Here is a 16,310-nt window from a genome sequence, read left to right on the forward strand (position 1 = left end):
TAACGTTTCTCAGACTTGCTTTTTTTTTTCTCTGAGTCAAAACTTGGCTCATCCCCCCCCCCCAACCACCCCCCCAAAAACCAAAACACTTCATTCACATCAATGCTCCCATCTCCTTCCAGCATTGTGCTGCCTCATATTTGAGGAGTTTCCAGAGTGTGCTAGAGAGTGCACACCCATCACACAGATAGTTCCAAAACATGAGCCTTGGGTCCTCACCAAGCCCCATTTCTCATTTACCTCAACCCACCTCACCCCACTCTGAAGGTCAGAAACTTTGTTTCTCTTTCTTTTATTCGGAAAACACCCTTCGTACTGACCTCCAGCTGCTTAAACACCATTTCCGGCAATTCCTGTTCATAGGTCTTCAACAATTCAATAGTCTGCTTTAAGGGCTCGAACATCTCATCGGTGCTGCCCTGTCGTCCTTTCACAGCCATAAGGTGTCCCATAACCTCAACCAGTCCTTTGAAATCCCCTTTTTCAACTTTCTTGAGCATGCCGCTCTCACTATTCCTGATAAATACTTCAAGGTCAGCCAAGCTAAGCAAAACAAAGAGAATGGGAAGCAGCATTTCCCTTCTGCTCCTCAAAAGGAAGATTTATTTATTTCCCCCCAAAATAACAGTTGGCACTGGGGAAAACTTCCCACAAGTCTGGCATTTTGTGTAGATTAGACCCTGATGCTGAGAATACGGTCCTCTTTGGAAGGGTCACGGTGGTAAAAGGCAGAGACCTCCACGCTGGAGGAGACTCAGGAGACAGGACATGTTAGTGGGACAAACTGGTGAAATGTGAAAAAGGTCTGTTCATTAGTTACTAGCTCTCCACCAGTATTAGCTTTCTGGTTTCGATAACTGCATCATGGTTAAGCAGGATGGTATCATTTGAGAAAGCTCTGTGAGGGTACAAGGGAACTCTGTACTGTTTTTGCAACTTCTTTTGGTATGTGATGTTATTTCAAAGCAAACTTCAGAAAAATTTTCAAACAATTGAAAATAAAAAAAGAAACATTATGCAATTGCAGGGTCATAGGGAAGATCTATTTTTAATTTCCTGAGGAATCTCCACACTGTTCTCCAAAGTGGCTGCACCAGTTTGCATTCCCACCAACAGTGTAAGAGGGTTCCCCTTTCTCCACATCCTCTCCAACACACGTTGTTTCCTGTCTTGCTAATTTTGGCCATTCTAACTGGTGTAAGGTGGTATCTCAATGTGGTTTTGATTTGAATCTCCCTGATGGCTAGTGATGATGAACATTTTTTCATGTGTCTGGTAGCCATTTGTCTTCATTGGAGAAGTGTCTGTTCATATCTTCTGCCCATTTTTTAATATGATTATCTGTTTTGTGTGTGTTGAGTTTGAGGAGTTCTTTATAGATCCTGGATATCAACCTTTTATCTGTACTGTCATTTACCCCAAAGATACAGATGTAGTGAAAAGAAGGGCCATCTGTACCCCAAGGTTTATAGCAGCAATGGCCACGGTCGCCAAACTGTGGAAAGAACCAAGATGCCCTTCAACGGATGAATGGATAAGGAAGATGTGGTCCATATACACTATGGAGTATTATGCCTCCATCAGAAAGGACGAATACCCAACTTTTGTAGCAACATGGACAGGACTGGAAGAGATTATGCTGAGTGAAATAAGTCAAACAGAGAAAGTCAAGTATCATATGGTTTCACTTATTGGTGGAGCATAACAAATAATATAGAGGACAAGGGTAGATGGAGAGGAGAAGGGAGTTGAGGGAAATTGGAAGGGGAGGTGAACCATGAGAGACTATGGACTCTGAAAAACAACCTGAGGGTTTTGAAGGGGCGGGGTGGGAGGGTGGGGGAACCAGGTGGTGGGTATTAGGGAGGGCACAGATTGCATGGAGCACTGGGTGTGGTGAAAAAACAATGAATACTGTTACGCTGAAAATAAATAAAAAATTTAATTAAAAAAAAAAAAAGAAACATTATGGTCTCTAAAGTCATACCACACTTGGGTTTAATTTGGACACTTACTAGAGGTGTAACCAAGGCCAGCTCACTTAATATCTCTGCCTCTCAGTCTCCTCACCTCTATGATTGGGAAATCATTTGCCTCACGGGTTACTGTGGGAGTGAAACAACATCCGGTTTTTATTTCAAAAATATTTATTGAGCATCTATTACATAAAATGAGATATATCCTATATTTGAGCCCAACCGTGCTTCCAGGTTCTGAGGAGAGAATGATAAATGAGAGAAACAAAGGCTCTGTATACATGAAGTATACATTCTAATGGGAAAAATACATAGGAAACAAATCAATGAAATAAGTTGTATAGTTTCACATGGTGTTGAATGCTGTAAGGGGATGGAGACTAAGGATAGTTCTATTTTCTGTGGAGTGGTCAGTGAAGGCCTTTCTCCTGAGGTGATATTTGAGCAGGAATGGAAATTATGGGAAGGAGTGAGCCACAGAAAGAAATGGGAGAAGAGCTTCTGAGGTACAGGGATCAGCACGAGGAAAGGCACTGAGGCTGGATTCAGTCTGATGCATTTGAGGAAAGGGAAAAGGTCAGCAGGCAGAAGCATGAGAGGAACGGGGGAAGCACAGAGAAGGGGGGAGGTGAGAGAATCAACAGGGGGTAGACACCACAGGGTCTTGTCTGCCAGGGTAAGGAGTCCAGATTTTATTCTAAGCATGAGCTTCCTGAATAGGAGAATGGCATGATTTGACATATTTTCAAAAGATCTCTAGCTGGAGGAGGTGATGATGATGGTGGCAGCATTGGAGGTAGGGAGACAAGAATGGAAACCAGGAGGGCCATTTAGAGACTCAAATGGTTGTCCAGGTGACAGATGATGATGATGACGATGACTTTGGTCTGGAAGGTGGACATGAGGAGTGGTCAGGTTCAAGATAATTTCACAGGTAGACACTATAAGACATACTGATGGACTGGGGAGAGACGTGAGGGGATGAAAGAAATCATTAACTCCTGGCAATGGGGTCAATGACAATGCCATGTAAAGACAGGGGAAGAACTGAGGAAGACTGGGTTTTTTGGAGGGAGAAGGTGGAAGAGGGATAAGTTTAAAAAATATTATGTGTGAGATGCCTCACAGACACCAGACACCTAGGGAAGGTATCTGTCAGGCAGCTGAATGGAAATCTTGAGTTCCAGAGAGATGAGGCTAAAAACATAAATTGGGTAGTTACTGGCACATGGATCATTCTCAGCGTTCGGTTGGAGATCACCGGGACCAGGAAGGTAGATAGCAAGTTCAGAATTGAGGTTTCAGGAATGCTAATATATAGAAGAGATGAGCCCAGCCAAAGAGACCAGAGACCAAAAAGACGGGTCCAGTGAGACAGAAGCAAAATCGCAAAAGGTGACGTATCCTGAAAGCCACGGGGAGAAGCTGTTGGGGAAAGACGGAATAATCGGCCACACCAAATCCTGCTGAGTGGTATGAGGAAGATGAAGATGATGATCACAGGATTCAGCCACTTGATTAAAGCTGGCGAGCTCAACGAGAGTGGTTCTGGTGGAGTGGTCTAGAAAAAGGCTAATTACGGAGTAATCCAGAGAAGCTAGAGACGTGTGTGTCTAGCTGTATGACACACAAAATAATATGCATAAATAACCCTTCCACTGAGCCCATGAAAATGCTTAAACATGTATTTCAATGTCATTTAACAATGTGTCACTAAAGTGGCGCAAAACTAAGGGACTTCGGGAGGCTGAGCCGAGCACTAAGCGGGGGTCAAAGTGGTCCTTCTGTGATGGTTTCTACTGAACCCCGGACACAGTAAGCTGCTATTTTGATTGCTCATGGGACGTGGGGAACCGGTGACTCAGCCTGGGGCCCACACGAGGTGAGAGGGCTGGTAGGAAGCTGCATGTGAAGTTATGACACCATAAAGGCGAACAAGAAGTAAATCCGCTGCACGGAAAGGGCAAGCATGGAAACTTCCTGCCTTAGCCTGGGAAGCAGGTGGACCACTACACGTTGAAATGCAGGTGGTCTAGGGATGGAAGAATCCCTCGATGACAGGCAGACACAAATGAAGGAAAGCAGACTACACTCCAGTCCTCAAAGAATTCCCACAGATGTTCACCCATTCCAAGGAACGTGATGTTTACCCGCAAAAGTCTCAAGATACACAAGGAAAAAAATCACCATGATTAGGAGCCAGCAGAAGTAATGAAATGAAACCCGCAAAGATTTCAAATGTCAGAATTCAGAATCTGAAATAGCAATATTTCATATATATTTTTGTTAAATAAGAGTTCCTGTTTAAGTGCCTTGTCAATTGTTTGTGACCCAGGTGGCAGGAAAAAGTGCCTTCCCTGTGGTTTCTCAGATACCAATTCCAGACTGACTGAGAAAAATAACTTCAACCTTCTGAGCACAATGTATTAGTTAAGACAGAAATGCTCTTTTTAGGAAATCACCCTTCAGAAGGTTAAGTAAGCTCTTACAGTCTCAGTAGGTCTCAGCCACTGCCCCTGACCCAACTTTAAGTTGAAATATAAAATCAGCATTGCCTGAGTCAGGAAGAGAGGCAATTTCAGAGGCTCTCCAAATATACTCAGAATCTGTGATCCTGCACGGATCTTTGCTTTCTGAGAAGGTGGATTCTGAGATGGGAAGTGACAAAACTTACTGAAAATTATGGGCTGTGATGGCATTACTTTGTGAAGAAAAGCATAGCAAAAGCCTTTAATAAATATATTTTAGCAATTCAAAAATGATCACACTGTGCTACGCTGATGGGCAATTCCAGGAGAAGGAAGCTAATACTTTTTGGTAGTTCTTTACGTTACCTTTAATCTATGGTATGTAGAAACAAAACATTTTTAAATTGACAAATCACAAGTTGTCTTAAGATCATCCTCTAATGAACACATTCTAAGACTTAAAAAAATGAGTAAATAAAGGAGAAGCCTCAATATTTGAGCAAAGAACAAGAGAATACAAAAATGAACGCACAAAATTATAAAACAACCAAATAGGGCACCTGGGTGGCTCAGTTGGTTAAGCATCTGCCTTCGGCTTGGGTCATGATCTCAGGTCCTGGAATTGAGTGCTGCTTCAGGCTCCCGGCTTGGAGGGGAGCCTGCTTCTCCTTCTCCCTCTCTGAGGCCCCCCCCTCATCTATGCTCTCTCACTCTCTCTCAAATAAATAAAGTCTTTTTTTTTTTTTAAAGACAGTTTATTTCTTTTTTTTTTTTTTTTAGATTTTATTTATTTATTTGACAGACAGAGATCACAGGTAGGAAGAGAGGCAGGCAGAGAGAGAGGAAGGGAAGCAGGCTCCCTGCCGAGCAGAGAGCCTGACGTGGGGCTCGATCCCAGGACACTGGAATCACGACCTGAGCCGAAGGCAGAGGCTTTAACCCACTGAGCCACCCAGGCACCCCTCAAATAAATAAAGTCTTAAAAAAATAAATAAAATAACCAAATAGAAGGTCTAAAACTAGAATGTATTCATTAAAGTTTAAAGCCCAACGAATGGATTAAACAGGAGATTTAAACAAAGCTGAGCAAATCAGACAGCTGTGTGATAAAAGTGGAAAAGTTATCTAAACTGCAGTGCAGACAGACAGCTGTAAACTCTGAAAATCTGTTAAAATATGTGGATGATGGCGAAAAAACATCTCACGTTAGTTTCCTAAGAGCTCAGAAGAAACTGACAGAATGGGCAAGAAGCAATCTCTGAGATCCTGGCTGAGAATTTTCTTGAACTGTTGAAAGACAAGATGAGTTCAAGAAAACCCAACAAATTCCAGGTGGAATTAATATAAAGAAACCCTTAAGGGGGCGCCTGGGTGATTTAGTCGGTGAACTGTCTGCCTTTGGCTCAGGTCATGAGCCAAAGATCCCGAGATCCTGGGATCCAGCTCCATGTCAGGCTCGCTGCTCAGCTGGGAGTATGCTTCTCCCTCTCCCTCTGTCCCTCTGCTCTTTTCCTGTGCTCTCTCTCCCTCAAAGAAATAAAATCTTAAAAAAAAAAAAAAAAAAGAAAGAAAAGAAAACCTTGGGTTGCCTGGGTGGCTCAGTGGGTTAAAGCCTCTGCCTTCGGCTCAGGTCATGATCCTGGGGTCCTGGGATTGAGCCCCACATTGGGCTCACTGCTCGGCAGGGGGCCTGCTTCCTCCTCTCTCTCTGCCTGCCTCTCTGCCTACTTGTGATCTCTCTGTCAAATAAATAAATTTTTAAAAAATCTTAAAAAAAAGAAAACCTTAAGGTACTTCATATGGATACCTTCACCAAAAAGGAAATATAAAGGTTAAAATTAGCTGATTAGCTTCAGAGCAAAGACAGTTTTCGACCAAACCAAACCAAAAAACAAAAATCCCCCCCAACCCCAGTTCAAGTACAAGGGAAAAATACACAACTTTTCAGAGAAAGAAACAAAGAGTTTCACCAGTAGACTCTTAAACTAATGGAAATTCTGATGGACATAACTTAGGGAACTAGTCTGTAATGTAGAAAGAGGCAATGGGCAAAAATTTGATAAATCTAATTGACTTCAAATAAATTTCAATAAACATTGAGTATATAAAATGAAGTGGAATTTGTAGTATTTAAATAAATAATAGGGAACAACTGAAATCACCATGAATGAGAATATCATTTGATGTCTAAACAGTTGAGATCAAACTATTCTAAACTCTTTATATTGATTATGAGGAGAGTAACAAAACTGACAAATTTATTCCTTTTAAGGATGCTTATTAAAATAGCTATGGTAACCATTAGAACAGTAGACATGGATGATGTAACATCCAAATTAGCAGAAGGGAAGAAAATGGAATTAAATAAAAACAAATTAGGTGCCTGGGTGGCTTAGTTGTTAAGCGTCTGCCCTTGGCTCAGGTCATGATCCCAAAGTCCTGGGATCAAGCCCCACATCGGGCTCCCTGCTCAGTGGGATGCCTGCTTCTCCCTCTCCTATTCCCCCTGCTTCTGTTCCTCTCTCACTGTGTCTCTGTCAAATAAATAAATAAAATCTTAAAAAAAGAACACAAAAAACAAATTCAACCCAAAGGAGGCAAGAAAAGGAAGAAAAAAAGAATCGAAAGCATATAATAAAATGGTAGCAGAATAGATATTAATGAACAAAATCCTCCAGTTAAAAGATACATATTAAGGTGAATAAAACATTCAGTTCTATGCCGATTATTAAAAAAAACTCCCCTAATATAAAGGCACAGAAAGATTAAAAGCCAAAGGATAAAATGGGAGACACCAAGCTAATATCATACAAAGGAAATTGGTTTTGTTACATTAATATAAAAGAAAACAGACTTTAATATAAGAAATATAGCTAGTAATAGAGAAGATTTTTATGTGTGGCTGAAAGTTCTAATTTTCCAGGAAGATATAAAAAGTCAAACTCTGTATGCTTGTAGAACATAATCTTAAAATACAGGAAGCAAAAAGGGACAGAATTACAAGATGAAATTGACAACCTACCATCAAAGCACAGGGTTTTCTTTTCTTTTTTTTTTTTTTTAAGTTTTTTTATTTTAAGTAGGCTCTACTTAGCATGGAGCCCAACATAGGACTTGAACTCATGACCTTGAGATCAAGACCTGAGCTGAGATCAAGAGTCAGACACTTGTGATTGAGCCACCAAGTGCCCCAGAGTGGAAGATTTTTAATACAACTATTTCAATAATTAATCAACTAAGCAGACCAAAAAAAAAAAAAAAAGGCAGTGAGGATATAGTAGATTTGAATATAACAATGAACAAATTTGATCAAATAGTCCTACACAGAGCATTCCCCCCTCCCCAGCAGTTACAGAATTACACATTCTCTTCAAATGTGCACAGAACATTTATAAAAATTGACCATACTGTAGAGTTAAAGCAAACTTCAATAAATCTCAGAAGCTTATTATCTATATCACCTTCTCTGACCACAATGCAATTGTTAAAAATCCATGACAAAATATAACTGGAAGGATGTCCCAGGAAGATGACAGAGTAGGAGAACCCTAGGCTCACCTCATCCCATGGATAGAACTAGATAACACTCGCATCAGAGGGGCACCTGAAGACTGGCAGAATAAACCCCACAATTAAATGTAGAGAAGAGGCCACATCAAAGAGGGCAGGAAGGGTGGAGACAAGGTCAGAACTAAATGAACTTGCCCAAGCAGCTTTGGGAGAGAGGCATCTGGGGGCACAGAGAAGGACTCAGGGAGTCCACATGGGAAAGTGAATCCCCATAACATTTGTCTTTGAAAACCAGAGGGGTTGAATGTTGTTAAGTTCTTATAACCAGCGGGACTCAAAACCTGGAATTTTAAAAAGTCTAGGCTTGGCTCTGGGAGAGCTGGGCAGCCAAGGGGAAACTGAATCCCTACCCTTAAAGAGACAGCACAACATAAAGCCCATGGAGATAGAGCAGAGAAGCAGCTCTTTGAAAGGTTCCTGGGGCATGTAGGAAGGAGAGTTATGTACTAATCTCAGAGCATGTACTAGAGACACAGAAATTTCTGGGGAACTCATCCAGGAATGAAGGAACTGGCAGGCGCCATTTCCCTCTCCTGTCCCCCAGCATAAACACATGGGTACCTGTGGACTCACTACCTAACGTGCTAGCATGGCTGCACCACCCCCATGCTGTACCTCCCACAATCCAGCCCGCCTCAGTATGGGCACTGCAGAGCCCCTCCCACAGAGGAAAGGCAGGGTGTAAAACTTGCTAGCAGGGCTGCCCCAATGCACCGCCCCCACCATGCTGTGCTTTGACTACTGCCCTCTCTAATATGCTCTTGGGCATGGCCCATACAAGGTAATGCCACAGGCCTGGCAGTGTGCAAGCAGCCCCTAGAGTGGCTAGCATACTCCAATCTGGGGACGGAAACAGCAATCCAGACCCAGGAAGCACAGAGATCTGCCAATAAAATCAACCCAAGGAAGTTCACATCAAGACACATAGCAAAAAGTAGTGATAAAGAGAGAATTTTAAAGGCAGCAAGAGAAAAGAAAGCAGTTACATACAAGGGAAACCTCATAAGGCTACGAGTGGATTTTTCTGCAGAAACTTTGTAGGCCAGAAGGGAGTAGAATGATGCCCTTAAATTGCTGAAAGGAAAAAATCTGCAGGCAAGAATACTCTATTCAGCAAGGCTGATGTTCAGAATAGAAGGAGAAAGAAAGAGTTTCTAAAAAAAAAAACAACACAAACATTTAAAGGAATTCAAGACCACTAAACTGGCCCTGTAAGAAATGGTAAAGGGGACTCTGAGTGGAAAGGAAAGACCATAAGAAAAAGTAAGGAAAGTAGGAAGCACAGACACTGCAATAGTAAATATATCTGTAAAAATCAGTCTAGGGACTCACAAAATAAAGGAATGTGAAGTATGACACCATATACCTAAAATGTGGAGGGGAGAGGATTAAAGACTAGGTTCAAAATTAAGTGACCACCATCTTAATATAGACTGCCATATGCAAATGATGTTACATACAAACCGAATGATAACCACAAATCAAAAATCAATAATAGATATGCAAAAAACGAAGAGAAAGGAATCCAAGTATATCATTAAGGAAAGCCCACTTATCATGAGAAGAGGAAAAGAAAAGAAAAAAGAACTGCCAAAAAACCCCCATAAAACAAGTAACAATATGGCAATACATACATACCTATCAATAATTACTTTCATATCAAAGGACTAAATGCCCCAATCAAAAGGCACAGGGTGACAGAAAGGATAAAAAGACAAGACCCATCTGTAACCCGCCTCCAGTGGACTCATTTCAGACCTAAAGACACATGCACATTGAAAGTGAAGGGATAAGTAACCTCTTTGACCTTGGCTGCAGCAACTTCTTTCTAGACACATCTCCAAAGGCAAGGGAAACAGAGGCAAAAATGAACTTCTGGGACTTCATCAAGATCAAAAGCTTTTGCACAGCAATGGAAACAGTCCACAAAACCAAAAGACAACTGACAGAATGGGAGAAGATATTTGTAAATGACATCAGATAAAGGGCTAGTATCCAAAATCTATAAAGAACTTATCAAACTCAAGACCCAAAGAACAAAGAATCCAATCAAGAAATGGACAAAAGACATGAGCAGATATTTCTGCAAAGAAGACATCCAAATGGCCAACAGGCACATGAAAAAGTGCTCAACATTACTCAGCATCAGGGAAATACAAATCAAAACACAGTGACTTACTACCTCACAACAGTCAGAATGGCTAAAATTAACAACTAAGGAAATGACGGATGTTGGCGAGGATGCGGAGAAAGGGGAACCCTCCTACACTATTGGTGGGAATGCAACCTGGTGCAGTCACTCGAGAAAACACAATGGAGGGTCCTCAAAAATTTGAGAATAGAGCTACCCTAGACCCAGCAATTGCACTATCGGTATTTACCCTAAAGATACAAATGTAGTGATCCGAAGGGTCACACCTGCACCCCAAGGTTTATAGCAGCAACATCCACGATAGCCAAACTATGGAAAGAGACCAGATGTCCACTGACAGATGAATGGATAAAGAAGATGGGAGATATATAGATGATGGGATATTACACAGCCATCAAAAATATGAAATCTTGCTATCTTCAATGACACAGATGGAACTAGAGGGTATTATGATAAGTAAAATAAGTCAATCAAAGAAAGACAATTATCATATGATCTCACTGATATATAGAATTTAAGAAACAAGGCAGAGGATCATAGGGGAAGAGAGGAAAAAATGAAACAGGACAAAACTAGAGAGGGAGATGAACCATAAGAGACTCTTAATCTCAGGAAACAAATTGAGAGTTGCTGGAGGGCAGGAGGGTGGGGGGATGGGGTAACTGGGTGATGGGCACTGGGGAGGGTATGTGTTGTAATGAGCACTGGGTATTATATAAGGCTGATGGATCCCAGACCTGTACCCCTGAAACAAATAATACATTATATTCTAATTTAAAAAAAGAAAATAAAAAGGAAAGTGAAGAGATGGAGAAGCACTTTTCACGCAAATGAATGTGAAATAGATTTATATTGGACAAAACAGACTTTAAAAACAAAAACTGTAACCAAAGACAAAGAAGGAAAGGAGATAACCATTCAGGGGACAATCCAACAAGATGACATAAAATCATTCATACTTATGCACCCAACACGGGATCACCCAAATACTTAAAGCAGTTAACAACATACATAAAGGAAATAATTGATAGTAATACAATAATAGTAGGGACCTTTAACACTCCACTTATATCAACAGACAGATCATCCAAACAGAACATGGAAAACCACGGTATCAAATGACACATTGGATCAGGTGGATTTAACAGATATAGTCAGAACAATTAATCCTAAAATGAAACATACATTCTTTTCAAGGGCACATGGAACATTCCTCAGAATGGATCACATATTAGGGAACAAAACAAGTCAAACAAAATCAAGATCAAAGTGCATCTTTTCTGACCACAACCCTATGAAATTAGAAATCAAGCACAAGAAAAAAATCTGGAAAAAAAAAATCTGCTACTCAAAAGTGAGTAGGTAAAACAAACAAACAAAAACAAAGAGGATATCCAAAAATCCATAGAGATAAATGAAAATGAAAACAATGGTCCATGATCTTTGGGATACAGCAAAAGCTGTTCTAAGAGAGAAGTTTATAGCAATACAGGCCTACCATAAGAAGCAAGGAAAAACTCAAATAACCTTATACCTAAAGGAGCTAGAAAAAGAACAAACAAAAACCAAAGCCAGTAGAAGGAAAGAAATAGTAAAGATTAGAGAATAAGTGGAAATTAAAAAAAAAAAAAACAATAGAACAGATTAATAAAACCAGGACTTGATTTTTGAAAATATCAACAAAATTGATAAACCTTTAGTCACTCATCAAAGAGAGAGAGAGAGAGAGAGAACTCAAACAAATCAGGAATGAAAGAAGAGAACTAACAACGAGCATCACAGAAATATGAACAATTATAAGAGAATGTTATGAAAAACTACAGCCAACAGATTGCACAGTCTAGAATAAATGGATAAATTCCTAGAAACATATAATCTACCAAAATTGAAACAGGAATAGAAAATTTGGACCAATAAGCAGCAATGAAATTGAATCAGGAATCAAAAAACTCCCAGCAAACACAAGTCCAGGACCAGATGACTTCACAGGTGAATTCTACCAAACATTTAAAGAAGCATGAATAACCTTTCTTCTCAAACTATTCTAAAAACGAGAAGAAGGAAAACTTACAAATTCACTCTGAGATACCTGCATTACCCTGATGCCAAAACCAGATAAAGACACCACAAAAAAAGAAGTAAAGGCTGATATTACTGATGAACATAGAATGCAAAAATTCTCAACAAACTGCTTTTTTTTTTTAAAGATTTTATTTATTTATTTGACAGAGAGAGATCACAAGTAGACAGAGAGGCAGGCAGAGAGAGAGAGAGGGAAGCAGGCTCCCTGCCGAGCAGAGAGCCTGATGCGGGACTCGATCCCAGGACCCTGGGATCATGACCTGAGCCGAAGGCAGCGGCTTAACCCACTGAGCCACCCAGGCGCCCTCAACAAACTGCTTTTAAACAAAATTCAACCATACATTAAAAAAATCATTCACCACTATCGAGTGGGATTTATTCCTAGATGCAGCAGTGGTTCAATAATTGCAAGTCAATCAGTGTGATACAATCAGTGTGATACACAAGGGGTTCCTGGGTTAAGCATCTGACTCTTGACTTCCGCTCATGTGGTGATCTCAGGATGGTGAGACAGAGCCCTGCATCAGGCTCTGCATTCATCAGGGAGTCTGCCTGAGATTCTCCCTCTCTCTCCTGCCCTTTCACTTTCTCTTCTCTCACTCTCTCTCTCAAATAAATAAATATTTTTAAAAAGATGAAGGATAAGGGGCACCTGGGTGGCTCAGTGGGTTAAAGCCTCCACCTTCGGCTCAGGTCATGATCCCAGGGTTCTGGGATCGAGCCCCACATCGGGCTCTCTGCTCCGTGGGGAGCCTGCTTCCTCCCTTCTCTCTCTCTGCCTGCCTCTCTGCCTACTTGTGATCTGTCTGTCAAATAAATAAATAAAATCTTTAAAAAAAAAAAAAAAGATGAAGGATAAGAACTATGTGATCATTTTGATGGATGAAGAAAAAGCATTTGACAAAGTACAACATCCATTCATGATAAAAACACTCAGTAAAGTAGGTTAAGAGGGAATATCCCTAACCACGATAAAGGTCATATATGAAAAACCCACAGCAAACCTCATACCCAATGGGGACACACTGAGAGCTTTTCCCAAAGGTCAGGAACAAGACAAGGATGTCCACTCTCACCATTTTCATGCACCACAGTACCGGAAGTCCTAGCCACAGCAATGAGGTGAGAAAAATAAATTAAAGGCATCCAAATTGGTAAGGAAGAAGTAAAAACCTTCATTATTTGCATCTGACATGACACTAGTTACAGAAAACCAAAAACTCACCACCAAAAAAATGCTAGAACTGATAAATGAATTCATAAGGTTGCAGGATACAAAATCAATGTACAGAAATCAACTGCATTTCTAAATGATAATAATGAAGCAACAGAAAGAGAAATTATTACAATTTCATCAAAAATAATAAAATACATAGGTATAAACTTAAACCGAGGGGGTAAATAACCTATACTCTGTAAACTGTAAAACACTAATGAAATAAATTGAAGATGACACAGACAAATGGAAAGATATTACACGTTCAAGAATTGGAAGAACGAACATTGTTAAAATGTCCATACTACCCAAAGCAATCTACAGACTTAATGCAATCCTTATCAAAATACCAACTGCATTTTTCACAGAACTAGAACAAATAATCCTCATATCTGTATGGAACCACAAAAGCACCTAAATAAAGCCAAAACAATCTTGAGAAAGAAAAACAAAACTGGAAGTGTCACAATCCCAGGATTCAAAATATAATACAAAGCTTTAGTAATTAAAACAGTATAGTACTGGCACAAAAACAGAAAAATAGGTCAATGGAACAGAATAGAAAGCCTCAAAACAAACCCAAGATTATATGGTCAATTAATCTTTGACTAAAGAGGCAAGAATATGCAATGGGGAAAAGTCTCTTCAACAAATGGTACTGGGAAAACTGGCAGCTCTATGCAAAAGAATGAAACTGGTGACAAAAATAAACTCAAAATGGACTAAAGACCCAAATGTGAGACCTGAAACCATAAAAATCCTAGAAGAGAGCACAAGTGGTACTTTCTCTGACATTGGCCGTAGCAACATCTTTCTAGATATGTCTCGTGAGGCACAGAAAACAAAAGCAAACATCAACTATTGGACTACATAAAAATAAAAAGCTTCTGCACAGAGAAGGGAACAATCAACAAAACTAAAAGACAACCTATTGAATGGAAAAAGATATTTGCAAAGGACATATCCAATAAAGGGTTCATATCTAAAATATACGAAGAACTTGCACAACTCAATACCCCCAAAACAAATAATCCCATTAAAAAATGGGCAGAAGAACTACTGGGTATTTACCCCAAAGATACAGATGGAAAGAAGGGCCATCTGTACCCCAATGTTCATAGCAACAATGGCCACAGTCACCAAACTGTGGGAAGAACCAGGATATCCTTCAATGGACGAATGGATAAAGAAGATGTGGTCCATATATACTATGGAGTATTATGCCTCCATCAGAAAGGATGAATACCCAACTTTTGTATCAACATGGATGGGACTGAAGGAGATTATGCTGAGTGAAATAAGTCAAGCAGCGAGAGTCAATTATCATATGGTTTCACTTATTTGTGGAGTATAACAAATAATGCGGAGGACATGGGGATATAGAGAGGAGAAGGGATTTGAGGGAAATTGGAAGGGGAGACGAACCATGAGAGACTATGGACTCTGAGAAACAATCTATGGGTTTTGGAGGGGAGGGGTGGAGGTTTGGGTGAGCCTGGTGGTGGGTATTATGGAGGGCACGTATAGCATGGAACACTGGGTGTGGTGCATAAACAATGAATTCTGGAACACTGAAAAGAAATTTAAAAAATAAATAAAAATTGTAAAACAATGGGCGGAAGACATGAATAGACATTTCTGCAGAGAAGACATACAGATGGCCAACAGACATATGAAAAGGTGCTAGGCATCACTCAGCATCAGGGAAATATCAATCAAAACTACAATGAGACATCACCTCACACTTGTTGGGAGGGCTAAAATCAACAATACAGGAAACAACAGGTGTTGGTGAGAATGTGGAGAAAGGGGAACCCTCATGTTGTTGGTAGGAATGCAAACTGTAGAAAACAGTACAGAGGTTCCTCACTCAAAAATAGAACCACCCTGTGATCCAGTAATTGCACTACTGGGTATTTACCCCCAAAATACAAAATACTAATTTGAAAGGCTATATGCAGCCCTACATTTATGGCAACATTATATACAGTAGCCAAGTGTCCATCGACAGACGAATGGACAAAGAAGATGTGGTCTATATACAGAATGGAATATTAGTCATAAAAAAGAACGAAATCTCACCATCTGCAACAATGTGGATATGGAGCTAGGTAACATAATGCTAAGCAAAACAGGTCAATCAGAGAAAGACAAATTTCACTCATATGCGGAATTTAAGTAACAAAACAAACCAACTAAGGAAAGCAAAGAGGCAAAACAAGAAACTGACTCTTAACTAGAGAGAACACACAGATGGTCACCAGAGCAGAAGTGGGTGGGGGAATGGGTGAAACAAGAGAGGAGGATTAGAGAGCACACTTGTTGTGATGAACACTAATATACAGAATTGTCGAATCCCTCGATCGTACACAAGAAACTAATAAAACACTGTTTGTTAACTACACTGGAATTAAAGCTAAAATCTTAAAAATAAAATCACTCAAAGAACCCTATGTTTGGAAATACTTTTTTTTTTTTTTTAAAGGTATTTATTTATTTATTTATTTGACAGAGAGAGAGAGACAGCAAGAGAGGGAACACAAGCAGGGGAAATGGGAGAGGGAGAAGCAGGCTCCCCGCTGTGCAGACAGCCCGATGTGAGGCTCGATCCCAGAACCCTGGGATCATGACCTGAGCCGAAGGCAGATGCTTAACCCACTAAGCCACCCAGGTGCCCCTGGAAATATTAAACATATATGAACAAATCATCATGGATATTAAAAATACTTAGGACTAAATTATAATGGAAATATCACATTCTAAGGCTATAAGATGTAGGTAAATTGTACTAAGAAAGGAATTCATAAATATTATTGTTACATTAACAAAAATGACTCAAAGTGAAG

The 16,310-nt window shown here is 40.1% G+C and overlaps 1 protein-coding gene across 2 annotated transcripts in view; it reads right to left on the reverse strand.

The window, feature by feature from the left end:
- Positions 1–16,310, reverse strand: part of DNAH9 (dynein axonemal heavy chain 9) — a gene marked incomplete at its 5' end in the record, with an annotated part of 326,297 nt that overhangs the window by 248,337 nt on the left and 61,650 nt on the right. For both annotated transcript variants that reach the window (XM_080827022.1, XM_080827021.1), the window contains one exon: positions 321–543. In XM_080827022.1, coding sequence (XP_080683148.1) covers positions 321–543 — 223 coding nt within the window. The remainder of the gene's footprint in view (positions 1–320; positions 544–16,310) is intronic.

This window comes from Martes martes, assembly GCF_963455335.1.
Source record: "Martes martes genome assembly, chromosome: 16".
Lineage (NCBI taxonomy): Eukaryota > Metazoa > Chordata > Mammalia > Carnivora > Mustelidae > Martes > Martes martes.